At 45.5% G+C, this 27,675-nt stretch overlaps 1 protein-coding gene across 3 annotated transcripts in view; it reads left to right on the forward strand.

Annotated features, from left to right (window-relative positions):
* Window positions 1-548: 548 nt before the first annotated feature.
* The window catches only part of VGLL4 (vestigial like family member 4), a 159,520-nt gene continuing 132,393 nt past the window's right edge, over window positions 549-27,675 (forward strand). The window contains exons 1-2 of one of the 3 annotated variants that reach the window (XM_059076126.2): window positions 549-904; window positions 14,342-14,407. In XM_059076126.2, the coding sequence (XP_058932109.1) occupies window positions 14,344-14,407 (64 nt within the window). In that variant the 5' untranslated portion in view covers window positions 549-904; window positions 14,342-14,343. Of the gene's footprint in view, window positions 905-1,352; window positions 1,562-1,931; window positions 1,994-14,341; window positions 14,408-27,675 lie in introns of those variants that run through there. The other 2 variants (XM_067043439.1, XM_067043438.1) reach the window with 2 other exon arrangements.

Genomic DNA, 27,675 nt, shown 5'->3' on the forward strand with positions numbered 1-27,675 from the left:
CTGTAAAATGGAACTATCTATACCTGTCCTGCTCCCCAACCCGGGGCTAAGATCAAATGAGGTAACAGGCTGTGACCCCATATAATTGGATGAGGTACTGGATGGGAAAACAGTTTGAAAACTGCGAAGCATTTCCCCCCAGCATCAACGTAAGCCGGTATTTGTTTTTGTTATCGTTCCATCTCAGCAGAGCCATCTCCCAGGGAAAGCCCTATATCAGGAACCCCTAATAATGACTGAGGTTTGAGAACAGCCAGAAGGCAAGCAAGTCCAGTCCCTATTTATTTTATGAAGTGAGCGGCTGGGTACGTTAAGCGAATGTTTTATTAATTGTGGCAGTATGAGAAAACAATGGGGGCAAGGGCTGCCGGGGACCGGGGAGGATCGGGCCTCCACCCCTCCTACCCACACCCCGAAATCTCCAGAGGATGACAGCAAAAAATTAAAGACAGGGCTTTGCTTTTCGTGGTCACATGTCTCCGCTGCCGCTGTAATAAGAACCTGCCCCCGATTAGAAATGTTTCGCCCCCTCCTCTCCGCCCCTTCCCGGACACGTTCCGGAGCAGGCCGGGCTGTGGCCTCCGGGAGTGTGCCAGACACAGCAAACACCGGCGTGTGAGCGCCTGGAGGGGGCTCTTTCCACCCCGAACTCTCTCCCTTCCTCCTCGGTTCCCTCCCTTCCACACTGACTTCATTGACTAGGACTTCCTCCTCCGGGCGAGGGAGGGGGAGGAAAGACGCTGCCGTGCGCCTGTGGGGTGTGTGTGGAGTGCGGGGTGTAAAATGCTGTAATGAGAGGCAGCCGCGCGGCGTCGGAGAGCGCGGGACTGACTGCAGCAGCCGTTCCGACCGCGGTCGCACCTGAGCGCTCACCTCCCCAGGCGAGTGCGACCTGTCCCTTCAGGTGCGTGTGTGGTCGCCGGCCTGTCGGGCAGAGCAGCCGGGGGTGTGCGGGTCACGAGCGGGCGAACCACTGCCCCAGGTCGGCGGCCCGCGGAGCGTGGAGCCCAGGCGGCGGGAAGCGCCGGCGTGCGCGGCGCTCCGGCGGCTGAGCGGGCGTGGACGCCGACCCCCGGGCGCCTTCCCTGGGCAGCTTAGCGAGACGGTCCGCGTGATAGGCGGGGACGCGTGCGGGTCTGGAGCCGAGGGCTGCGGAGGTGCCGCAAGTCCGGCGCGAATGCGCGGCCACTTGGCCGGCTGCGTGGCGGTTAAGGGGCAGGGAGGTTAAGGGACAGCGGGTAAGGGATCGGGTCGACTGCGGTCGTCGTGGTCACGTGTGCTGTGTCCACCGGATGCGAGAGCCTACTGTGTGCGTGCGGGGGAGGGGCGGAGGCGTGCTGGCTCGCAGCGGCGAGCCCCTGGGCGCGCACGAGAGGTTCGTTTACGTTCGTGCTCTGTGCACCACAGCTGTGTTCCCGCTGCCTGGGCCTCTGGGGTCCGGTCCGGTGTGTGTCAGAGGCTGCTGCACACCGCGTGCGCCGGGTCCGCGCGCTCCCCGGGGTCGAGCGCTGCCCGGGCCCCCTGCGGACACTGGCCGCCCGAGCGCGTCGGCATCCGTTGGGTAGGTGCGAGCTGCCGCCAGGCGCGGGGCGGGTGGGGGGACATGAGCCTCCCCCGGGCGCGCGAGGCCCGCCCCCGCCGTCCCGCTGGCTCACCTGGGCCCGGCCCCCACCTGCTGGGCCGGAGGGGCGGGCTCGGGGGCGTGGCCCGGCGGAGCCCGGCGGAGCCCGGGAGAGGGCGGGCGGCGCCTCATTCCAAGGATTCCTCGCGCTCCCGCGCTCGCGTCCGCCGCGGAGCCGGCTCGGCGCGCGCCGCCCGTGTGTGCGTGTGGGTGTGCGGAGCGGCGGGGGTCGGTGCGGGAGCGCGGGCGCGAGGGCGCCTGCGCGTCGGCGCGCCCCCAGAGTGCGCCGGGTCCCGCGCGCCCCGTGGTCCCGCCCCTGCCCCCAGCGGGGCCCGGCCGGCCCGAGGCGGGCGCGCCCAGAGCCGCCCGGCGGTGAGTGCGGGAGAAGGGGGCAGGGCGAGGGCTGGCTTGCGGGGAGCTCAGGGGTGGACTGGCTCGGAGCGGGACGGGGGCGTCCTCCTGGAAGGACGGACGAGGCGGCTTGTTCTTGCGGGGCAACTTGAAGCTCCTGGTGGGAACCGAAGCGCCAGGACACCCGGAGGGAGAGGTCTAGCGTCTGGAGTGGAAGCTGTCCTGGGAGTCGGCGGCGACGGGCCGGCCGGGGGGGCCCGCGCCCTGTAGCCGCTTGGTCGTGGCCAGCGGCAAAGGACGGCTGTGGTGCGGGACCGCGGGCCATGGCAGAGGATGGGCAGCTGGGATCGGCCCTTTCCTCTCTGTATACTTCCTGCCCCCTTTCCAAAACAAAACGGCACACTCTTCCTGCAGTGAGTGCAGGCCTCGCCGCAAAGCAAAGGTCTTTTCCTTTTTTGTTTTGCTTAAAGTCTCCTTTTATTCATCGCCCTAGACCTTTAAATCTCTTAGGTTAGGATGACAGCACTGTTGGGGCCGCTGGTCTTTATGCGCTTTAGTTGGCATGTGTTCGTCTGTTCAAGCCAGCTGACTTAAAAAAGTCGGTTTCACTTTGATCATTGGTGCTGTGTGTTTGTTAGTCGTTATTTCCTTCTCTGCGGTTAATAAGAACCAGCAGCCTGGGGGGCGGGTTGGAGGCGGCTCTTCGAGTTTTTACCAGCGGTTGGTTGCCCCCTCTATTTGCAAGGTCCTGTCTCCAGTAGAGTTTGAGTATCTTTCTTTACAAACCCAAGCCTACCTTGACGAAAATGAAGGCTCTCATTTGTTTCCTCTGAACTTTCGAAGACAAAGGCAACAAATGTTAATTTTCCTATTAGTATTTGAAGGTCAGTTTTGCGTTCCGTTTTAGCATACCAAACTTTTAACTCTTTGCACTAAGCCTCCCAGTCCACAGACTTGCAATGTTCATTGTTTCCTGCTTGCAGCTGATGAAGTCTGCGCATGAGCGTGAGGGGAGCAGTGTGGGTCGTTTAAAGAGCGCTTAGGGGTCAGCGCCTCAAGGCTGTAGGAGGGGCGCGATCTTGGAACAAGTTATTTATCATCTATCTCTAAATCTCAGTGCTCTCATTTAAATAATGCGTTTAGGAATACTCAGAAGTTTGTTGTCTTGTACTCAAGACAGTTGTGTGTGTGTGTGTGTGTGTGTGTGTGTGTTTCCTGATGTATCTGCCTGAAAAGTCTTCTCAGTCCTGGTAGAAATGAGGTAATAAACCCCTCAATTTGTTGTTAGACTTTGGCAACATTTTAATCCCAGGCTAATTTCCCCCGCCACGTTTTTTTCACACTTCTGGGCAGCCTGCCTTTGCTTTCCTTTTGGAAGGGAATGCAAACTAATTTTTATGTTGACCAAAACACAATACAATTAAGAAGATAATTCTGCTATAAATAACCATGAACTACATTCCAAAACTGTGAATGTTGTAGTAAAAACAGCTCTGGCTTATTTCTGGAGACTTGAGTTCAAGTCCTCTCTCTGTCACCTACTAAGTTTGTGACCAGAACAAGTTACCTCTAGTTAACATTTGTGCTTTATTTTCCTCTGTAAGAGGGCGAGAAATCTGTTCTGATACACCACAGAGTTAATTACAAGGAACAGTGTGCTTTGAAAAGTATTTTGTGTTACGTTATTTATAAAAGTCTTTGAAGACTTGAAAGCGCTTCCTAAAACACAGTTGTCAGCGCTTCTCCCACCCTGTTTAGAACTATGACTTTACCGTAAGATTTTAACACTTCTTACAAAACGATAATTATGAAATGAAATCATTCCCTTTCAAATGGTCTATTTGACAAGAGTTCTGCAGTGTGAAATTCCTTTTAACTCCTTAGGGAGTCAGCCTTGTCAAACCTCTGGTGGTTGCCCAGACAAATCCAAAGGAAGATTTTACTTTGTGTTTCTTCCAGGTGTCTCTCCTGGACAGTTTTGTTGTGCAACTTTTAGTTTGCCTTAATAAAATAACAAGTCATATAACCATAATAAAAGTTGCTTTGCAACTTTGAGTATGACTTAATAAAATAATGAGTTGTCATAAGTTTAGGAGGTAAGAGTGAAGTACATGGGGAAAGTTCTAATATAACTAAAATGATGACACTATGGCAATTTTAACATATCAAGTTGTCTCTTCATTGCTTGTGTTAGACAAGCTGTTGCAGTTCTGGGAACCTGGTGAAAGAGAGGGGTTTTTTTTTTTTTTTTTTTTTTGGTTAGCAGCTTCTGCAGGGTATGTTGACTGAGGCTTGTCTGTGATTCTTTTAGGGAACCTCTCTGAAGTTAATCAAGTCTATATGTGGGAGCTTAAGAGAAAAGGGGATAATATCAATCAGTCTATTGATAATATCAATAGCCATTTAGTATCTGTCCACATTAAAACAACAAACAAAAAACCCAACAAATTAGAAATCAGACTGCCCAATCTTGGTAGTATAGACTGCCAAGGTAAGGGAGGAAGAGTGTATGCAGGAAGTGCTGAAATCAGAAAAATTCTTTCCACCTGGGCTACACCGTAGTAGCTCTTTTGCAAAAGAAGAAACCCTTGTAGAATGTGCTTTCAGTATCTCAGGCCTCGGGTCTTATAACCAGATACTTCAGTCCTCATTGTTCGCGGCTCCCTGTATTTGTGTCCTCAGTAAAATTTAATTGTATCTCCAAATCAGTACTTGGGGCAGTTTCCTCCTCGGCACAGTGGTTCAGTACTCACTAATTTAGAGGTCTCAGAGGCTTTATAGAATATAATGACTGTGAATGATAAGAATTTGCCGTATTTCATGATGCCGATAGTGAAAGAGCTTCCTAGTGAGGCAACGTGTCATGGGTTAGAAGACTTTTCTAGGCTCCTAATAGGCTGGGAGTTGAGATTTTTGAACAGTGGGGCGCTCGACCTGGGTATTACGGGAAGTTTGCCCACTGAGGCTGTGATGCAGGTCCATGTCTGTCATTCTTGGGCGTAACAGGTCCCCAAGAGGACCTGGCACCTCAGTACTTCTGAATAGGAGATTCTAGGTATCCAAGTAAAATAAATGGCAGTAACAAGCATATCCAGAGTAAACTAGAAATGCCAAGGAGTTTCTTTTATTTCCTATGAGGTGCTGTAGAAGGCCGAGGTATTGAAAATGAAGAGACAGGTTCACAACAGCCTAAATAGGAGAAAGAAAAGGATAGTTCATCGTTTGTTTGACAACCGCGTTGAAGACTCGTGGCAATCGGTAGTCTGCTCAAAAAGTCCAGATCTGAATTTTATTTTTCCTCTTTGGACAGAGCGGTGGTGTCAGCGTGGGCCTGCATACGGGCACTTTCCAGGGGGCTCTTGCGGGAGATGGATGAACTTCAGCCAGCAGTAAGAATTTTACACCAGCGTTGGGCAGCCTCTCATGAAGGACATGAAATACGCTGTAACCCGAGTGTGGTTTTGCAGCTTTAAGTCCTGTAGGTGTGACCCTGACAGGCACGCGACCGCGTCCCTACAGTCCGTGGGTTTGCACAGCTGACACTGATGCCAGACTGTGCTACAGCCATTACGGATTTTACTGATTGTGTGGTAGCGCCGTTGGGCAGCTTCTGTTGCCCAGGTCGTCAAGATGACTAAATATCACATCCCTACGGTCCCCACCTGGGGGGGGGGGGGGCGGTTGTTGCCTAGGAGGCCCATGGAGCCTTGGGCCATTTTAGCATCAGAAAACCGAAGGTGGCTGAGTTGAGCATTTGTGCAAGGATTTCCATCCAGACTGGTACCTGTTTTTCAGCCCAGCTAACTCTGTGTTGATGTGATGGGAGGTGGAGATGAGCAGGAGACAGAGCTAAGTTGATGGCAGGCACCTGAGGTAATCTTGTTCCTGATACCCGATGTGTCCCACGGGGGGGGGTGGGGGTGCATGAAGAGATGGATGGCTGCCTAGCCTGCAGACCTGCCCTACTGAGGTTTCATGGGACGGGGAGGGGCGTTAAACCCTTATGGGAAGGGTACACACCCTGTAGTAGCTTACTGAATTCTTTAGTTTTCTAGGACGGGGCTGAGGGGGTGGGGGAGGAATTGCCAACAGAGCCGGCTCTCATCCTGGGACTTACACTTGAGGTTGACAAGCACCTGAAAGAAGCCTCGCAAGGGGTTTCACACAGATATAGATATATATGTGTGTGTGTGTGTGTGTGTGTGTGTGTGTGTGTGTGTGTGTGTGTGTGTGTGTGTGTGTGTGTGTATATAGTTTTTATTAGTTAATTTATTATTTTTGGCTGTGTTGGGTCTTCGTTTCTGTGCGAGGGCTTTTCTCTAGTTGCGGCGAGCGGGGGCCACTCTTCCTCGCGGTGCGCGGGCCTCTCACTGTCGCGGCCTCTCTTGTCGCGGAGCACAGGCTCCAGACGCGCAGGCTCAGTAGTTGTGGCTCACGGGCCTAGTTGCTCCGCGGCACGTGGGATCCTCCCAGACCAGGGCTCGAACCCGTGTCCCCTGAATTAGCAGGCAGATTCTCAACCACTGCGCCACCAGGGAAGCCCCCCCAGATACATTTTTAATTGTCTGGAAATAAGCATAGAACATGTAGATGTGTTATTCAGATTTCAGACATTGGGCCTTCAAATGAATTTTCAGAAATGATTATGTGTAGAAATAAGGAATTGGATATAAGGGGAAGTCAGGCAAGTCCTTCTGACCTTGTTCCTGGTCGGATGCTTCAAATTACGCAAGACACGTCCATAATTCATGGGTGGCTCATGCTTCGATAAGGAAAGTAGACAGGCAAAGGGTCCAGACGGTTGAAGGAGTATTTTGAATAAGGACTGGTTTCTAGTTAGGAGTGTGACATACAATTTCAGGTTGTGAGGAATACAAACAACGCGGTGCAAGTTTTCAAATATCATTCATTGAACCTGCAGAGTTATCCCCTGGCGTTTAATAGCAGGTTGTCTGGAACGTGACTAAGTAGGAACCATCCTTCCTGAATTCTGAACCTGCTCTTGGAGCTTGCCGTCCTCAGGGCTTATGTTAATTCCTGTGTGGCTGGAGCCCCAGGGATCCTTCGGCATGGCTGCCAGCGTTGTCTGTCCCAGTCTCACCAGCCGACTTGGTGTGAGAATCTTCTTACCTGCCTTGGTGGCTTTTCATGTGACTCTGTGCCGCTCTCTTTTCAAAGAAAGTGAAACGTGTCCTGGTTTTTACGTTCCTAGGAGAGGAGGGCTTGTCTTCCTTTGCTCTCTTCAGAAATTATCAGATTATTGCTTCATATATATCTCAAGGTATAGGGGAAAGAGCACAGGACTAGAAGTCTAGCTGGAAGGTATTCTTCATTTTGGGGTTTTTTGGTTTGTTTGTTTTTTAGATAAGCTAAAAGATTGCTTTTCTCTAAAAGGTCTTTATGAAAATCAGCTGAAAAATAGTTAAAATAGCGTTGGATGGTGAGTCAGGAGACTTGGATTCTAGAGTTAGCTTCTTCAGGAAGTCACTTACATTCTTGGCACCTTGGGTTTTCATCTGTAGAAAAATATAATAATCCTATCTGAGGATCAGTAAGCTAATGTATGTGAGTGTGTTATTAAAAGTATATAGGCTGCAGGGCGGTAAGGTGGCATAATGTGAATGTATTTCTCACTTGCCTTGATTGGGCACTTTTCAGTTACGTTGTATCATTTAATCCACGTGCCAAGCTTGTGACCACGTGAAGCAGGCAACGTTGTGACCGTTTTCTTTAGGTGTGCGAACTTGGGCCCAGAGAGGTTAAATGGGCCCCACAATTGGTGTTAGGCATTTAGAGTACAGTCTAGAACATCATCGCTTTCCAGGATGACGGATTGAATGAGTTCAACGTATTAAAATAGGGCTCAGGCTCAGGTTTTCTGATGCTAACATCCCAGCTCTGCTGATTTAACAGATGGTAAAGTGCGAGAAGAGAAGAGGGTTCCAGCAATGAGAGAGGTTTTGAGCAAAAACAGAGGGATGACCTGAGAATCGGATGGGTGTCAACAGAGACGATCTGTGTGTGTTGCCGGAAGTTAGTGGGGCCTCAGTTGGACACGCTGTGGGGAAGAAACAGCCAGGAGGTTAATTCACGTCTACTTGACGTGCCTGAAGCTGCGCTTGCACGTGGCCCCCGGAATCTGGTGACGATTCGGTGTGAAATTTCGTTTCAGTTGACCTCATTGAGACTCGCAGCTAGGCACATCGGCCACAGTGATCTGCATGTGGTGTAAGTTGCTCAGGGCAGGGGGTTCATGTTTTCTTTCCTGAAAAGTCTCTATGTAGTGTTTGCCAGACATAGGAGATACCCAGTGAAAGCCTCTGAATTCTTGATGGCCCCAAGGGCCACACACCCCCTGCCATAGTGAGATACTTCATACTGTAGGCTCGTCCTACAGTTGTATTTCTTAGCTGAGGCCAAGTTAGATGAGCTCAGGAAGTGGTCCTGTTAGAGTGGTGGGACGGGGCCAGCAGGAATTATGGATACCGAAGAGTGTGCATCTGGGAGTTGGACGTGCCATCAGGATCCCAGGAGAGTGACATCTTTCTGTTTCAGGCTTTTGGTCAAGTGACAGTGTGGCAGGGACATCAGGAGGTTTGAATGGGCCTCTCAGAGCCTCCACTGGTTTCCACCTCTGGCCAAGACTCTCACTCTTTCCTAAATTACACTGTAGTTGGGCCAGTGTTACTGGAGGAGCTGTGCAGTGAGCCAAGCTTGGTGCTGTGGTTTTCACCTTGGAAACCTCCTTGGAACACTTCTATGACGTATCTTGAAATTCTGTTCCCTTGCCTGAAAGAAACAAAATAAAAGCAATACACCCCATAATTCTATTCCCAAGATAGGAGTTCATGTCCTCTTGTTGATAAAAAAAAAAAAAAAAAAAAAAAAAAAAAAAAAGATGGTCCTTTGTGGAAGCCCAGAATAATGGTGTTCAAATTTAGAGCTGAGCTTTTCATTAGCACCGAATATCCCTAAAACGTAGTAGCTTTATCATTGATACCTATTATTCCCTAATTCTCAATCTTAAGCTCTTTGGAAGAATGTATTATTGCGGGTAAGGGAGCTTCAGGAAAGGAATATGGGCTGGCGGAGAAAATACCGACCATTGCCTGGGAAGAAAACAAAATATGTGTTCTCTTCACCATGAGTTAGGTTCATAATTGACAGCAACCACGAAAAGAAGATGAATGGATAGACCAGAAACGGGTTGCAGTGCAGTAGAACCCTTACAGATGGACTTGAGGTCTTTTTCCAGAAGCACATTCCTCTCCCTTTTATGGGGTTATTATGTTCCAGGTGTCAGTGTTTTAAGTGATAATGTTTTCGGTGATCACGATATTGTAGAAACTATCACGCCGAGCGGAACACATCACTGGCTTGTACTTAGATTTATTTTCCAGATGCTGTGTAATCTTTTGCAAAAGCTCATAGATGATTTATGGTTCATGAAGGATATAAAAGAAACCAGACGTGTCACTCCCCTCTTTAAAACCACTCAGACCATTCAAGGACTTTTCACTGACTAAAGCATAAGATCTCAGCTTTTGTCACACCCCGCAGAGAACGCATGATCCAGCCTGTGCCCGCTTCCCCGCCTTGCCCCGTCCTCTCGCCGTGGTCATGGGAGCCCCCCGCGTCCACAGGGCCAGCTTGGTCTCTCCCCCACCTCCCCCTTCACAAGCCCAGTTCCTCTTATCCTTTAGGTCTGTCATCTCAGAGGCATCTTCTCTGTCTCAAGTAGTGGCCGGTGCCCTTTTTCCAGTATGCTTACCATCAATTGCAGTTTATTTAATATGTTTACCTTTGTTTTGACACATAATTATTTTAATACATGTAAAGCCCGTTCACTTCTGACACCCTATGAGGGAGGCAATATCAACATCCCCATTTTATACATGAGGAAGCAGCCACACAGACATTAAGTCAGTTCCCAGGTCACAGAGGTGGGGAGTCTCTGTGCTCATTCAAGCTCACACGGTTAGTGTCCAGAGACCCCCCTCTTCAACCACCGTGATGCTCATTTCCCTCTCCGCACACTGTGACCCTCCATCAGATACTGTGACCGTAGTTTTTTCCCCCCATGTTACTCACATGTCTCACATGTTTTATTGGGTTTCTTGGACTGCGGATATTGTACAAGATGTAAAATTCAGTTGTTTTTTTTTTCTTCTTTTTTACTGTTATCTTCCACCTTTATTTGCTTAAGGCCGCTTGTGGCTAAGTAGTGCCCGCTGCCTGGTCCTCCTCTCCCACCTGTATCACTGTCCCCGCTCTCCTGGTCCTTATCTCACACCTGGCTCCTGCAGAAGCCTCCTAGCTGATGCGTGTGACTCCTGACTTCATCCCCGCAGGTCAGACCGCCCTCCCCACACCTGCTAAACTAAAACATCCTTGACATCCCCTCCCCAGCCCTGCTCAGGGACTCGCCACTACCCGTTGCCTCCTCCAGGAAGTGGACGCCCGTCTGTCCAGCCTCGCGCTGCCTCCTGAGCTCCCCCACCTCGCGCTCCCCGCGCTTGGCTGCCGTTCCTTAGCAAGGGCCCTCCATCCTGCCTGGGCGGGTCTCAGCCTCCCTCCCGGGCTCTCCTACCTGCCGCCGGGCCTTCCCTCAGGCTGTGGATCCAACAGGACTGTACACGTAAGGATCAGACAGGGTCCTTGCACCCAGGGAATATTCAGACCGTGTGATCCAGGTGAGTAGGAGAGATCAGAGCGTAGAGACTGCCCAGGGGAGAGGAATGGGAAGGAAACGTTTGAACTGGCTTTTTAAAACACACACACACACACACACACACACACACACACCCCAAACTGAGAAAAAAATGCATGTTCATGAGGTAAACACTTCAGCTGACCCTGATCTCTCTTTTATAACACACTACACATTTTAGTGTTAAATTATATTTTGTCTTTTATTATGCTCTTAAATTTGTCTATTGTTATCCCATTCCATGTACTTTAGTTTCATGAACAAGGGCATAATTCCTTAAAAGCAGGGATCATATCTTCTATTTCTCTGTGACCTCTCCCGAATACTTTACTGAACTCAATAATAATTGTGTAATAAAAATTGGTTGCATTAATAAGGTTGCAGCAGGTGGCAGGTGCCTTGTAGATGAACCTTAAACACCTAATCTTGGGCTTCCCTGGTGGCGCAGTGGTTGAGAGTCCGCCTGCCGATACGGGGGACACGGGTTCGTGCCCCGGTCCGGGAGGATTCCCACGTGCCGTGGAGCGGCTGGGCCCGTGACCCATGGCCGCTGAGCCTGCGTGTCCGGAGCCTGTGCCACGCAATGGGAGAGGCCGCAACAGTGAGAGGCCCGTGTACCGCAAAAACAAAAACAAAAACACCTAATCTTTTATCTACCTACTTTGAACCTAAGTTGCTTGGAGTGAATGAACTTAAATAATCTTCCACGTGCTAGAATTCTGGGTCTACTTTTTTGTCATTTGGTATTTTTATGCTTTGATATTTTGCTTCAGTGCACATACTTTGCATAAGAGGCACGTGTTAACATGTATCTTTTGGGGTTTGGGATTTTGAAAGCATTGTCCTTCAACTTAATGAGGCAATTAGTTTAAGGAATTTTGAGTCGAAATACTGCTTTACAGAGTGGAATGCTTATCGGCATTTACTTAAAATAAAAGACTTTAAAGTTAGGGACTTTCCTGGTGCCACAGTGATTAAGAATCCGCCTGCCAATGCAGGGGATACGGGTTCAAGCCCTGGTCTGGGAAGATCCCACATGGCATGGAGCAAGTAAGCCCGTGCGTGGCCACAACTGCTGAGCCTGTGTTTGAGAGCCTGCGAGCTGCAACTACGGAGCCCATGTGCTGCAACTACTGAGCTCATGTACCGCAACTACTGAAGCCCACGTGCTCCAGGGCCCACGTGCCATAACTACTGAAGCTTGCACACCTAGAGCCCGTGCTCCGCGCGAGAGAAGCCACCACAATGAGAAGCCCGAGCACCGCATCGGAGAGTAGCCCCCACTCGCCACAACTAGAGAAAACCCGCACGCAGCAATGAAGAGCAAATGCAGCCAAAAAAACAGACTTTAAACTCAAATCTTGCCTGACTGGGAAACTGGCTTGTGTGACGAGAATGTACATGAGTGCTTGTGAGTTCAGCAAACCTTTTCCTGTCAGTCTGTCCCAAACTTTTGTTTTCTTTGCCTTTGAACAAGTTTCCAAATCCTTACTCTCAGGAGGTGATCTTTTCTATTTTACAAGGAGGACAAGGCTTGTGAATGTCGTTCATTTTCCTCTCATATACCTCTGATTTTACTCACCTCCTCCTTGTCTCTGAAAAAGAAGAAATTTACTGTTTGCTTTACAACCTCACTGTCCTCCCTGTCACTCAGAGTCCTCTTGGACTCTCCTCTGACACCTTGAGACCTCCCAAGCTCCACCACTTCTGTCTGTGTTTTCTCTTATCCCCACTGCCCCCGACGCACGCCCCTCCTTACTTCCTGCCCGCTGTATCCCTGTATCTTCCAGACTGTCCCCTGCCTTTGGCTTCCTCTTCTGTAGCCTACGACTACAGGGCACCACCAGGAGAACTTCCCGGGAACACATCAATGGCCAAGTTATTGCTCGGCTCAGAGATATCAGTGGCTCCTTAATGCGGAGAAAATACAGCCCAACGCCTGTTCAGGCCCTCGGTCCTCCCCTGCTGTGGCGCCGGTCCAAGTTTCCATCCTCGTCACTTCCTGTCCCCACGTTACTTGTCTTCTGGCTGATTTGGGCAGCTTGTTCTCGAATGGATTCTGCTTCTGTCCTGCCCTTCCGTGCTTTTACATTGATTCTTCAGAGGCTCAGCTCGTCTTCTCTTTTCTCCACAAAGCCTTTCAGAATTCATTGATATTTCTATAGGATTTTGTTTATAACACTGTTTTGGCACTTAGCACATTTTGCCTTAATCCATGATTTCCAGGTGTCCCCTAAGAGGTGTTTCGGGTTAGAAGAAAGGCCAATGAAGTTTGAGAGACTGCAAGTATATAGAGCTGCCCTCTACTGCCTCTGCCCCTGCAGAAGGCACAGCAGCCTATCAAAAGCACAGGAAGGAAAAGAAACTGCTTAATTTGGTTTATTCCAGTGTTTTCCCAACTTATTTATCATAGAAAAATTTTTTTTCTTACAGAATATGAACATCCAGTGCAACACTTGGGGAAAACACTGCCTCAAACTAGATTTCTTGCAGGCATGCCTACTGTATGAATTGAAAGCTCTTTGAAGGCAACTGTTGGGCTCTGTTTATTTTTCCTGCCTTAGTACATAGTAGATAATGTTTGTTGAATGAAATCAGATAGCAAGATCAAGAGCTGATGTTTCTTTGGAGGCCTGAGGTATTAATATTGTAAAGTAAAGCTGGTCTGCTGTGTCTTGTAACTGGCACATGCATAGTAGGTACTCAGTAAAGGCTGAAGAATGCCGAGTCAATGCTGAACATCTCCAAAGGGTGCACTTAAAGTGTCTTCTCTCAGTTGTTGAACCAGTAGGGTGTGTCTCTTTTCCTAGTAACTGTGTGTGCGTGCATGCATTTACATAATCCTTAAAAAAAGGAGAACTGGGTAAAAGTGGCCTGATTCTCTAGGTTTTTCACCATCTTTAACTCTTTTTCAGTGTTTGCTTTTATAGGTGTGCTGTAGTTTAAGAAAACAGAGTTAAAAATTAAAATCCAGGTTTTATAAAAAAAAAAAAAAAAACATTGGTGTTAGGTGGTAGTGATAGCTATAAAACATGACATTTAGAAATAAAGATTCCTATTGGACTTAAAATACCATTTAACTCACCAGTGGAATTCACACACTTTTCATGAGTCCATTGCCTATTTTAAGCTACACAGTTTTGCGGAGTCTCAGCTAAGGTGGCAAAAGGACAGAATGGTTCAATCTTAGTAATGTTTGTTAAAACTAATAAACCAGCAACAGCAACGACTACCACCACAGTCTCAGACTGGTATCGTGCTGTGTTCATAGAGTAGCCTTTGTTCTGAGAACTGTGTTTTACTGGGTATGTCTGGACAGGCACGTTGATACGTTCGTACATAAACATTTATAAGCACGAATAACACGGGCATGAATATTCACAATATCCCTTCTTTTAGTTCTGACTTGAGCTGCTTCCTGGAATTGGCAAGGTTTGGCGGAGTAGATGGAGTGGAATTTAACCCCTTTCTCTCTCTGTTCCTGAACCACGTCCGTTGGATCTCATCACAGGCTTTCATCTTCAGCATTGTGATTTGCATTTGGTGGAGGCATCATTCTAATGGTTAACTGCCAAAACTCTAAAAAAAAAAAAAAAAGTCTTTGGAATTCCATTTAAAGTCTTCTTTTCTCTCTTTTTTTCCTTCTGGGCTCCAACCAGGAATGGAGACGCCATTGGATGTCTTGTCAAGGGCAGCATCCCTGGTACACGCTGATGATGAAAAACGTAAGTCAGGAAAATCCATTTTAAGTGTTTTTCACCCATACGCCCTTGTCTCGTAGAGTATAATAAAATCACGTGCTTTTCCACATGGTTTTGTGCCTATATACTGTTAACTTTGGTTGTTTTCTTCAGAGATAACAGCTTGGTATCCTTATTTTTGTTGATTTCGAGTGCCAGAACATGTAAGTCTTCTGTTATTTTTGGATGCTAGGGCTCGAGCTGTTAACTCAGGAAGTTCTTTTCCTCTGCAGCTTACTGTAGTGGGATCTGGAGTGGAGATACTCCTTACGTGTCTCTAGAAGTTTAGATAAATAGGTGTTTGTTGATAGACTCATTGACCCGCAGAGAACTAGAGATGCCAAGAATCATCCAAGATCATTCATGTCATTGGAAGTGTGCATATAATGGGAAATAGTCATGCAAATTCCACTGGCATAGCTAAAAGAGAACAAATACTGCGGGGGGTGGGGGAGAGCGTGCGCTAATGTGGTGGGGAAGGGGCACAAGAAGAGAGAACACGGACATTGGAAGGTCATTTGCCATTGTGTCAAAGTGATTTTCCTGCTCGTCTTAAGGTATATTTGTTTTTAAACGTTACTGTTCACAGTTGATATTTGCAAGAATGACAGTTTTCTGTGGAAGCAAGGTTGAGTGTTCTTTTGTAAGCACTAAAATGCTACTGACAGAAGATTTGGTGAGATTGAGCTTTTATACATGGTAAGTTCTTGAAGATGAGCAACTTTCCAGTTTCGTTCTTAATAAATCGGCAGCTGAAGTGCCTGTTGCTTAAGATGTAAGCCTTTCTACTCGCTGGTAGGACTTCTATTTGTCTAAGGCTCAGTTTCTTCATTAGTAACCCGGAAATAATAGTAGCTACTTAGAAAACATATGTGAAGATTCACTGGACTTTATGTGTATAGTACTTACCTTAACTGTCAACTCCTGGGGCGACTGGCTTGCCCTTTCCTCTCTAGGCACCTTGTCGGCCCTCAGATAAGACTTTCTCCAGTCCTTTACGTTATCCCCGTGCCTTCGGCTTCCTGCCTTCCCCCACTACCACCACTCACACAAGATGATCTTTAGAAGAGTGACTGAATGAAATAGCCATTGAAGTTTATTTGTTTTTTTTTTTTCTCCAACCTCTTTTGTAATTTACATTTATTTAGCTTTTGATTGTTGGGAGGTATAATTATCCTTTCCTAAGGAAACTGAAGCTCAGGGATGTTAAGTGTCATTCCCAGGGACATTGGGCTGGGGAGAGGCAGCTCAGGTTGTAGGCTTTTATCGAAACAAGAAACTCCTTTATGCCTCTAAGATTGCAACAAGCGTTACTGACTTGAGTAGCTAGTTACAGATTTCGTTAACCATTAATATAGCTAATTTAGAAGTTTTAAGACAGCATTTTGAATTTCTGTGTTTTATAATACCCACATTTAGTTAGGATTAGTAAAACAAAATGGTGTTTGTATAAATGAAAAATAAGTAGTGACCTCAGGGTAGCTTTTTGTGTCCCGAGTGAAGAGAGTAAGAGTTTCTTCTCTTTTTCTGCTGCCTTCTCAGGTTCTCTCCTGGAGCCCAGCTTCAGGGTCAGTCTGCTCAGGTTGGAGGCCTGAAGAGTTACCAATTCAGTGAGCAGTGATTGAAAGCGTACGGAAAAAGGGGCCTTTCTGGGGGGCAAGTGGCAGTCCTGCCTTCATGGAGCTTATGAACTGATTTATGCATTGACTCTTGCGGACGTAAAATGTATGTCAGGGGAGACTGGGTGTACTTGTGACGTAGATGCAGGGCCTCCGTGGAGCCTACAGTTTGAGAGAGCTGTTTTTCATAGAAACAGAACGATACTGCCAAGGGAGAGAGGAATTCTTACTTTCCTCCTGCGTTGAACACAGTATTAGTGTTTTACAGAGGAAGGATAGATACCTATGTCATTTCAAAGTGATCGCAGGGTAGACTTTATTCCGAACTCCAATTCATTTAGGAATGGGCTGGCATGATTCTGGAATCCCTCTCTAATGGTTTCAGCATCTCAGGATCATTTTTTTACATTTAAAGAAAAAGAAAAAAGCCCAAAGATGATGTCTGTAATCATTAACACGGAGGTGACATTTTTGAGAAACTGTTGTTTTACTGTGGTGCTCTGTGTACCACCCGCAAGAGCAGAATCCAAGAACCAGGGATTCACCGTATTTTCTCTTACCTAACGATGTAAGAATGTGAAAATTCAGGCAGTTTATAGACAAAGTTGAACATTAAGTTCACAGCCTTTCAGTAGATTTTTCAGACCTACTTGTGCTTGTTCAGCCTGATTCAGCTTTCTCTGCCCCAGATTAATTCGATTTTAGCTTTTGTTGAAAATTGCTCTTATACTTCACGTTCTCCTCAACTTTAAAAAAGTCTTGTGTATGTAATCTGATTTGGGTGTCTTATTACAAACCGAAAAATGTTCTACAGCTTGAGATCAGTTTTCCAACTTGTGTTGGTGACCTAAATGGTTCTCTTTCTTTTTTGCTCCTGGAGAACCAGCAACTTAGGCATTTTTGAAGATGTTATTGTTTTAGCATTTGGAGGAGAACAGTGTCTGTTAGGAATTGAGTATTTAATACCTGATAGCCTTAAGGCTTCATTATGTCTACCAGCAAAGAAAGCAATATCTCAATAGTACAGCGCAGAGCTGAAGTCAATAGTGAAATGGTGGTTTTGTAGTCACACAATAGCCACTTATCTGGATGGCCTAGAAGGAATACACTTCCTTAAAATCATCACTCCACTGCTCATGAGACATTGATTTAATCGGCATCCCGGGTAATCCTGGAAGGTACTTAATGAAAATACAACGTGAGACGGCCGATTTTCCATGTGCTTGAGGAATCTCTCCTTTCAGGGATCATTAATACTGGTGCTGGGAAGACCTTAACCTTTCTCCGAGTCTATTTTTTAGGAGTCACAATTGAACAGAATTTGTGGACAGGACACGTAGGCACCTATACCATCACCTGGGTGTGTCTTCAACGTGATAACTGCACGCCATCGGGATATGTACAGAACGTTCTCTTTTTGGTAGCTTTCTTCTTATATCTTCTAAGTTCTTGTACCTGCTGACTTCGTTACTTAGGCTGAAATAGTTTTAAGAAACACGTAGCTTTGCATTTGAGGATTTTGGTGGAGGGGGGGTAGTACTTTTGATCTGGTCTGACGCACGTGTGTATGATCAGGACAGGCTGGGTAAGGTCCGCACGAGTGACATAGAGTAGTAGGGGGAAGAAGGCGGCTTTTGCAGTGTTGCTGTTGCATCTGCTGCTAGAAATTCACTAACTCCTTGTTTGGTGAAGGTCACTGAATGTTGAGTGATTGATGGAGCATAAATTAACCATCATTCCCCAGGGAAACCATTCCTAGGAGCATAAGCTCTAGTTACTATGGGGGCCAGTGCCTCAGATGTGTGGGGCATTTTCATGTGTATAGGTTGTGTTCTGTTTTGCCTTAAAAAGGGGAAAAAAGAAACCTGTATATGCTTCATCGTAACATAAAGAGGAGTCGTGCCCACATACCGTCTCCTCAGATGGACTTCTGTCCTCTTAGATCACCATCACTTCTTGCCAGCCTCCTCGCCAGTCAAGTCACTGTGTGTATAGATCACGGTGCTTTAGCCAGTGCTTTCCTGTGACCAGACCAGTTGGGGCCGCTTCTGATTTTTTTTTTCCCATTCTCTCCTTCCCTCTTAATCCTCTTGCCTTTCCTCTCAGCACCTGTGGCTTTCAAACACTTTGGCCACGGCCCAGAGTAAAAAAGCATTTACCTTGTGACCCTTGTACTCATATTGACATACTTGATACAAAAGCTCCGTGAAACAATTCTTACCCTGGCTTTGTACAGTGTAGCTTGATTTGCCTGTCTTTCTTCGCATTTTACTTTGTCCAAATAAAAGTTGGGTCATGACTTGTTAAGTTGACTTTAGGATCCACGAATGAATTGGGACCTGCAGGTGAAAAAAACATGGTTTGGTTTACGTATCTCTTTCGTTGGGTAAACTTGCTTCTGGCTCCTCCGTGTATGTACTGGGGCGATTTGACTCACCCGTGGGGCGTGGAGGTGCAGTGAGCCACGGTATTCAGATGAAGTGGAATCCATTGGTGGCTGGACGGGGATGACATCCTCACGTGGCTCTCGGTCAAGAGCACTGGAGGACTTGGCGTATGCGCTGTGAGCAAACAGGACTGCCCCGTTAGAGGCAGTTCCTCTCTGCCCTAAGCCTGTATTGTTCCTGATTTTTAGAGTCAGTGCTCAAGAAAATGGTCACTCCCCTTTGGTTCAACCTACTGATTAGGTCCCTCTTGCTTGCAAAAGCGTGTTGCATTGAGACTGCCTAGCAGACACTGATGGAGAGCCTCCCGATCGGATCCTTGGCAGCCTAATTTGATGGCTCCGATCACTGCCTTTATGACTTTTCTCCTTTATATCCTAACACCTGTAGAGAGACCATGTGTCCAAGCCAGGGGCTCACCGTGGCAGCGATTCCCGGAGAGAGGAGGAAGGAGTTTTTGTAAGCATTTTGCAAACGCCTACCCAGGTGATTCTGAAACTGGGTCCCTTCCCCCAGATGTGACTTACGGAGGTGCTGGTCTAATAATACTCCTTCGGGAGTTCTGGATCTGCATCTTTAAGAAGGAGGGGCTAGATCTTCTAGGTATGAGATGCTGTAATTCTTTGGCCATCATAATCGTTTAACCAGGTTGTTTATATTTTGTTCCATTTCCTTCTCTCTCTCTCTCCCACTCTCTCTCTCTCTCTCTCTCTATATATATATATATATATATATATGTATAATATATACATATGTATGTATATATGTATATAGTGTATGTGTATATATACATGTATACACACATATATATGAGGATTATTTTTACTGAAACATTTGAGAGTAAATGGAAGATAGCATGCCTCTTTAGTCCTAACTACTTAAGTATGTGTTTCCTATGAATAAGAGCATGCTGTTGAGTGACCACAGTTTGGTTATCTTTATTACAGTGTGACTTAAAAACATATAAGCAGAACACTGGGCATAAAATCCTTATGCTTACAGTTCTTTTACAGCTGCGTAGCCAGAATATGAACTTACCATTGAAATGTAGCCCGTAAAAGTCAGCCATAACCCAATAGATGATGAGCTGCTGTGGCTGAGTTCTGTTGCCCTGGCATATGGTGCCACCCCTGCCGCGCTCGGCTTGATTCTTTTAACGTCACCATGCCCACAATTTCCCCACCGTTTTTATCTGTGCAAACTCTTGTGAAATATTTCACTGCATGCACCATGGTGACATAAACTGGTTTTCTTTTAGTGCAAATACCTCAATCTCACATTAGGTCTGTTTCTTCATTTTTCTCATTAGACCAGGAAAAAAAATGCAAACACAGTCACCAAAATCATGTGCCAACACTTGGTTATATTTATGGTAGGTGTCTGATCCGGGATATACTTACGTCAGATTTTTTTTTTTTTTAAAGATTCTCAGTGAAATAACAGCACAAGTGAAAACTCCTTCCAGATCCCTCAGCATTTGCCTGTGGACCTCAGTTTAAGGGTTACTGTGTTATCTCATTCAGTTCTCGCAACAGCCCTACTCAGGAGGCACTGTAATTAGTCCCATTTTATGACCAAGGAAACAGAGAGGCACAGCACTGAAATAATTCGCCGAAGGATGCTTAGCTGGTCGTGGCGGTGCTGAGGTTTGAACTCGGCAGCCTGACTCTGAAGCCTAAGCCCTCATTCGTCTGCTGTGTGCGTCCTCGGGTGGGAGGCCACTGAAGACGTGGCTGCAGATTAAAAACAAACAAAACTGTACATGCCTCCTCCACTAATAAGTCAGCAAGGAGCTTTTCATTTGGAAAAGGTCTCCCAACCAGTGAAACAGCATTTCCTAGGTATGCAGGAGCTGTCATCGGCCACATGTGGAGGACGGGTGTTAGCACGTATGCAGGGGCTGCCCGGACTGTCCTCACACACGCCGGTGGCTCGGCTGCCTGCCGCCCCAGAACTCCTCTTGACCCTGAGCTTGCTTTTCCTGTAAGTGCCTCAGTGACACACAAGGGGAGGATCTCGGCTCTGATGACATGGGCTGCTTACAGAGTAACAAGATCCCTCATTGCCAGAGTGCCCAGGCAGAGAGGAGGTGACGACTCTTCAGAGGCAACGAGGAAGGGAGCAGGCCCTGGGTGAGCGGCTGGACTTGAGGACCTAAGGTTCTGTGGGTCGGCGTCCGACCCCAGACCTGTTCACGGCAAGGGTTCTGCACGATCCTGCTTCATATTCCACTCGTGGACCATTTGGTGCATATGATCAGCCTTTAATCAACATCTGTAGGTAAGAAAGTAACTGCTGGAGTGAAAGGCTCATCTCTGAGGAATTAATTTACTGAACACTAGCAAAAATGACTCCCTCATTTTATCTCTATACTCACTCATATTATCACTATTACTACTGATAACATACAAAGTCAAAGGAGTACTGATTCCCTCTTGATAATACTTCATAGTTTGCAAAACATTTTCATTTGATTCTTACAACAAGAACCTTTGCAGTAGGCTGAGTGGGGGGTGTCAGAGAAAAAAAATGAAGCTTTAAGACTTTGGATGCCTAAGTCAAGTTTAAAGTTTAAAAAAAACCTTGAGGTGCTTCCCCCAGCCACCCCAGTGTCCTGACGTGCCATCACGTGCTAAGATGATCAGAATAGCGGTGAATAACTGAGCATGAGCTGTCGCTGGGCAGTGCACAGTCCTCCAGGCGGGAACTCACAGGTCCTGGGGGAGCTGGCTTCTTCTCTGGCTTCCTGTTCCCAAGCCTCCTTTTGATTTGCAAAATAAGGAGGCTGAATTTACTGCCTTTTCTAAAGGTTGGAGTCACTAATAATTTGTTTTCTGCATTCAGTTATTTACCTTTCATGAACAATGGCATTGAAAAGATCATTGCCCAGTAGCCCATTTTACTTTAAAAAGCTTCATAAAAACATAAGGCAGGATAGTATTATGTGCTTATTTTAAGACACTCTCTAGGTGTGGTCAGATGTTTTAATCACCGTTTGCTTCCCAGGGAAGGCACCTGGCATCTAAACAGAAGGGCTACCCCCGAGAGACAGCTACTACAAATGTCTCTGCTATTTTTGTAGTTTTATATCAGATCAAATTAGCATATTAAGTGTTAGAAATGGATCTCACTGGAGAAAATAATGGCTTGTTAATTAGCATAATGGATGTTGGAACTAGATTCTTCCACTGAATAGCTCTTTAGACACTTGAGGATGGTTTATTATTTCCTTTAAATGAATATTTTTCAGTCTTCAGAAATCCCTGCTTTCCTTTAATACACATAAAAATGTTTTGAACTATTTTAATTTCATTCGCAATTCAATTAAAAATATCAGAGTCAAAAATCCTTGGCTGATAAACGCATGCACATATGGTCACCTTAATTTTGATAAAGGAGGAAAGAATATACAATGGCGAAAAGACAGCCTTTTCAATAAGTGGTGCTGGGAAAACTGGACAGCTACATGTAAAAGAATGAAATTAGAACACTCCCTAACACCATACACAAAAATAAACTCAAAATGGATTAAAGACCTAAATGTAAGACCAGACACTATCAAACTCTTAGAGGAAAACATAGGCAGCACACTATGACATCAATCACAGCAAGATCCTTTTTGACCCACCTTCTAGAGAAACGGAAATAAAAACAAAAATAAACAAATGGGACCTAATGAAATTTAAAAGCTTTTGCACAGCAAAGGAAACCATAAACAAGACGAAAAGACACCCCTCAGAATGGGAGAAAATATTTGCAAACAAAGCAACTGACCAAAGATTAATCTCCAGAATTTACAAGCAGCTCATGCAGCTCAATATCAAAAATAAACAACCCAATCAAAAAATGGGCAGAAGACCTAAATAGACATTTCTCCAAAGAAGATATACAGATTGCCAACAAACACATGAAAGGATGCTCAACATCACTAATCATTAGAGAAATGCAAATCAAAACTACAATGAGATATCGTCTCACACCAGTCAGAATGGCCATCATCAAAAAATCTACAAACAGTAAATGCTGGAGAGGGTGTGGAGAAAAGGGAACCCTCTTGCACCGTTGGTGGGAATGTAAATTGATACAGCCACTGTGGAGAACAGTATGGAGGTTCCTTAAAAAACTAAAAATAGAACTACCATATGACCCAGCAATCCCACTACTGGGCGTGTACCCTGAGAAAACCATAATTCAAAAAGAGTCATGTACCACAATGTTCATTGCAGCTCTATTTACGACAGCCAGGACATGGAAGCAACCGAAGTGTCCATCAGCAGATGATGTGTTTTCCCTCCTTACAGAGCCAGTTGTTATCACTGGCTCCAGCTGACTACTTTTACATGTGAATGTGGAGCTCTGATTGTTCAAGACATGATGAGGCTGGATTTTTATATAAAATTTCTAGATACTTAAAGTTCCATGTGAGGCCAACAGTAGTTCCTTTGCCAGGATGGAACCTATAAGCATCTATCTAGTATGTGCTTTCTAGTCTAGTTCCGATACTTCTATTAATACAACATAAAAGAACAGATTTTTTTAAAAAGCAACTACCATCAGCTTCTCTTCCCTCCCCCTTTGTAGTTGTGAATTCCTATAGCAATTCTTTAAGAGCTGGAAAAGGTGATATTTAATATTGAAACATCTCCAAGTATCTGTCATGATCTCAGTGTGGACACGAATCCGGGTATGTGTGTTTTTCTCCTTCCATTCAGATTGCTTATTTTTAAAAGACAAAAGGCCACATCTTTTCTTCACCTTCTTTTGTTTTCTTAAAGATTTCTGTTACACAGTTATGAAATGCTTGTTGACTTGGCATTGTTTGTGGATATAATTTGTAGCAGCAATAGGTGTGGCATTTACACTTTTAGAGAAATCAAATTCAGTTCGAAAAAATCAAACTGTTACTTCCTCAGTGGCTTTTTGATTTACTGTAACTGCTTTTTATTATATCAAACTCTTGATTCCTTGTAAATGCAATGAGTACATCTTCTTTCCATTTGAAACCAGGGTAATTTACCATTTCTTTCTCTAGGACTGCCTTTTTCATCAAACTTCACCTACGTGTGTTTTTTTCTGCCTCTGAAAAATACTGCTTAGAAGTCCCTTCTCTCGTGGAACTTAACCTCGTTTAACTGGGCTGTAGTCACTTCTGAAATGAACTAGGCAAGGCAGAAATCCGTTTTGATCACCGGTAAGCAGGGCTTGAGAAGAATGATTTTTTTCAGTTCCCCAGCAAAGTGCTAGCTTAGGGTGCTTTGAATAAAACACTTTAAATTACAAAGGAAGGTTTCATTTAGGAATTCAGGAGGACAAACTGGATGTTAGGAGTAAAATGACGGCCTGAACACATGCATCAGGCTCCCCTCTTAACAAAAATCCTTTAAAATAAGAGAGTACACGATACATTAAAAAAAAAAAAAAAAACAACCCTGTAACACTGCTGGAAAACTAGCAAGGGTGCCTCCCTTCGTTAGACTAAAAGTTATAAAGAATTCCTGGAGAACTGAAAACAGATGGGATTAGATTGACAAAAGAAAACAAAAACAAAAGTAAAAAAAAAACAAACAAAAAAAACCATAACCCCAAACACAGGTGCAAAGCTGAATTACAAGCAGAACTTACAGTGGCTAACAACTGCCGATGGGAAGGGGCCCTGGAGCAAAAGTCAGGAAATTAAAGTATTCCGTTTGTAACAGTGAGCCCCTGGCTAAGGACCGACTGTGTTCACAAACAGTCAACATCCTGTTTGGGAGGGTTCCTCAAATGGGTTTAGGGACCCGAGAGAGAAGCGGAGTCGAGTTTAAGGTCACCGCGGACACCCACAGCAAAGAGCTTGCCGGGGAAGGAAGGCTGAGCCTCCCAACAGGCGGTATCTACTGAAAGCCTTCACACTAGAGGCAAGACTTTCTTATTTTGGCGGGTCTGTACTTGTCTCCCAACCTGCCTGCTGCTTCTTCCTCACTCCTACGGCCTCAAGCAAAGCCCATCATCAGACGCATCCGTAGAGCCCCACGGTTGAGCCTCCCCAAGGAGAGACCTCCTAGTGCAGAGGAGACAGGCGTTAGCCGCCCTTGCGGATCAGCGCGGTCTTTTACTCTTAAGTAGGAATGCATATCAAGGGATCGTGCGACATTTGAGGAAAACAAATAGGATGAAAGAAAAGAACCCGAGTCAGAAGACTCGGGAACATAGGAGAAGTAGAAACACGTTCGATCTTCAAAGAGATTTGACGGCATGAATATATTAAATAAAAGTACCCTGCTGTGAAGAAAAAGATCATTTAGAACAACAAAGTTCATGGAGATTAAAGCGATGATTATTGAATTTAAAAGATTAAGGAAGATCAGCTTGAGAATTGAATGGATGTGACTAAAGACAAAATTGGGGGTTTGGAAGATAGACAACAAAATGTTGCAGAACTTTACAAAGTTATTAGGATCTTACACATCTGCCAGATTGAAATTCTGGTGGGATGAGGCCAAAGCAGTATTGAGAAGAGGATGCATTTATTAGGAAAATAGGAAATAAGTGAGTCAAATGGACAACCGAAACAACAACAACAATAATAACAAACGTAGAAAGAAAAATTTATATCTGCTTTTACCTTTCTTTCTTTCCTTCTTTCTTTTTCTTTTCTTTTTTCTTTTTTTTTTTTTTTTTTTTGCGGGCCTCTCACTGTTGCGGAGCACAGGCTCCGGACGCGCAGGCTCAGTGGCCACGGCTCACGGGCCCAGCCGCGTGGGATCTTCCCGGACCGGGGCACGAACCCGTGTCCCCTGCATTGGCAGGCGGACGCTCAACCACTGCGCCACCAGGGAAGCCCCGTGCTTTTATCTTTATAAATGAAAATGAAAATAAACCAGCAAACCCAAACAGTAAAACCCCAAACTGTGTTTTTTTAAGTATAGTTTATTTACAATGTTGTGTCAGTTTCAAGGGTATATACTGCAAGCGATTCAGTTATATACTGAATATGTTTGTTATTAGAAAACTAGCCATCCTTTAAAAGAAACAGCCTTGTAGAGGTTTATGTATTTCAGAAACATTTAGAGAAGTCAAACTAAGACCAGTGAACAATAAAATTCAAAAAATGTATGGGCTTCCCTGGTGGCGCAGTGGTTGAGAGTCCGCCTGCCGAGGCAGGGGACGCGGGTTCGTGCCCCGGTCCGGGAAGATGCCACGTGCCACGGAGTAGCTGGGCCTGTGAGCCATGGCCTCTGAGCCTGCACTTCCGGAGCCTGCGGTCCGCAACGGGAGGGGCCGCAACAGTGAGAGGCCCGCCTACCACAAAAAAAAAAAAAAAAAAAAAAGAGTCTGTACGCTTCTGGGCTCTGTGATAAAGAGCCCAACTAAAGAAATTTGATCTAGACAGTTTAATATAATTCTTGCTCTGGTGCAAGCAGTGAGGGAGGGGATTTACAGGGTTTTTCATTCATTCAAAAAATATTATTGAGGGCCAAGTTTGTGTAGAGAGCCATGCTAGATTTGAACAGAACACATTAAAATGTGTAAGACAACATTTGCTTGAAAGCTAGCAAGAGATAGATGTTAATAAACAATTGTGTTAGTTTTCACTTGCTACTGTGACAATCACTGCAAACTTAGCAGCTCAGAATACCACCTGTTTATTTTATTGTTCCCTTGATCTTAATTTGGTTTCTCTAAATCTTCCTGAATTAAGCAATTTTTGTTTTGACTGTAGTACTGTAGGTCTACTTTGCCTTATTATTTTCCTTCTCTCTGAGCTTTCAGAAGAATTTCAGAGATAAATCACAAGAAGCTACTTTACCTTTGTGTGAATAGACCATTAAAAAAATCTTTCTGTATTAAATTTTAAACTTTTTTCCCTCTAAAAATGGGTCAGTCTGGTTCCCAAGGAGGTGGCCTTTTAGATAATTCAGTGTGAGGGCAGGCCCTGCTTGCCTTTCTCCTCATCACTTTTTTGTGTGTTGTGTAAATATACCCTTCATGAGCGAAAGAAAGGCCTTGTTAATATTTGTATCATAACTGAGCATATGCTCCGTCAGCAGCATTTTAACCAAACAGAGTAAATTATTCTTGAGACTCGTTGAAAACCCAGCTGCACTAATTGTAGAAGACTAGATGTTATTCATCTATTTTTCAAGAGTAATGAATTAAAATATAAAATAATTGTTAATTGTCCTTGAGGTATATGCATAGAGCATATTTAGAGAGTGAGTCAAATTTTGTTTTCTTCTGTGGGTTTGGTTATTTTTCATGGTATTGAACCTGAATTTCAGTTGAGATGTATGGAAGTCTCATTATTTGATATTCCCATTTCATATGTGTGGCGCAGATAATTTTATAAATTAATGTCCTAGTATTAATAGCATGAAGGAATAGCATGGTGAAAGGTTATCAGTTAGAAGATAACCAGTGAGTAAAGGAATTGTTTACATCTTGGAGGAGAGGGAAGGGTTTAAAAACGTTTAGTTGACATTTAATTTGAATATTACTGGTTAATTTTGGCTGTCAAACCTCAAAACCAGTGTCCTAGGTGAGGATTCTCAACCCCCTAAATTTTGCCTGTGGAGATTGGGATGGGATATTTCTATAATAAGAATGAAACTTGGTTCTTCTTTTATTAGATTTGTTTGTAAACGTAATGATATTTATGTGCTGTGATGTTTTCAAGCGAGACCAGCGAGCTACTAAATATTTTACAGCGCAGTGTTGTGAAGTGCCAGCATCTGGTTTTGGCATTTGACGTATGTTATCCTGCTGAAATAACTGATTCACAAAAATTTTACGGAATGCTTTGTCATAGATGCCATGCTGCTGGTTGTGTGCCCCCTGGCGGCTCTCAGCCAATGGGAGCCTCCCTCAAGGTCGTGCCCCTTCCCCGGTGCAGCCTGCAGGCAGTGACGGGTGGGTAAGGGGTGTAAAGGTCCAGCCAGCCCTCCTGCCCTGACTCCGAAGGTCGCTGTGGCCCTTGTGACTGCATTGAAGGCCAACTTCTCCCTCTCTAACTTCTGCCCTTCCCCCACGGGGATGATCCGGAGAGAACCCCCCAGCAGACTTCCTGCACACTCTCTCCCCTCAGTCTGCTTTCTGGGGAACTCACCTTGCAGCAGACCTCTCCTGCCCTCTGAGGACTTCTGTGCAAACAGATGCTAATTTAGGACCATAGGACTTTTCTATATAGATAGGACTTTGATTGTATCCTCTT

This window comes from Kogia breviceps, chromosome 10 (assembly GCF_026419965.1).
Source record: "Kogia breviceps isolate mKogBre1 chromosome 10, mKogBre1 haplotype 1, whole genome shotgun sequence".
In the NCBI taxonomy this organism is placed as follows: domain Eukaryota; kingdom Metazoa; phylum Chordata; class Mammalia; order Artiodactyla; family Physeteridae; genus Kogia; species Kogia breviceps.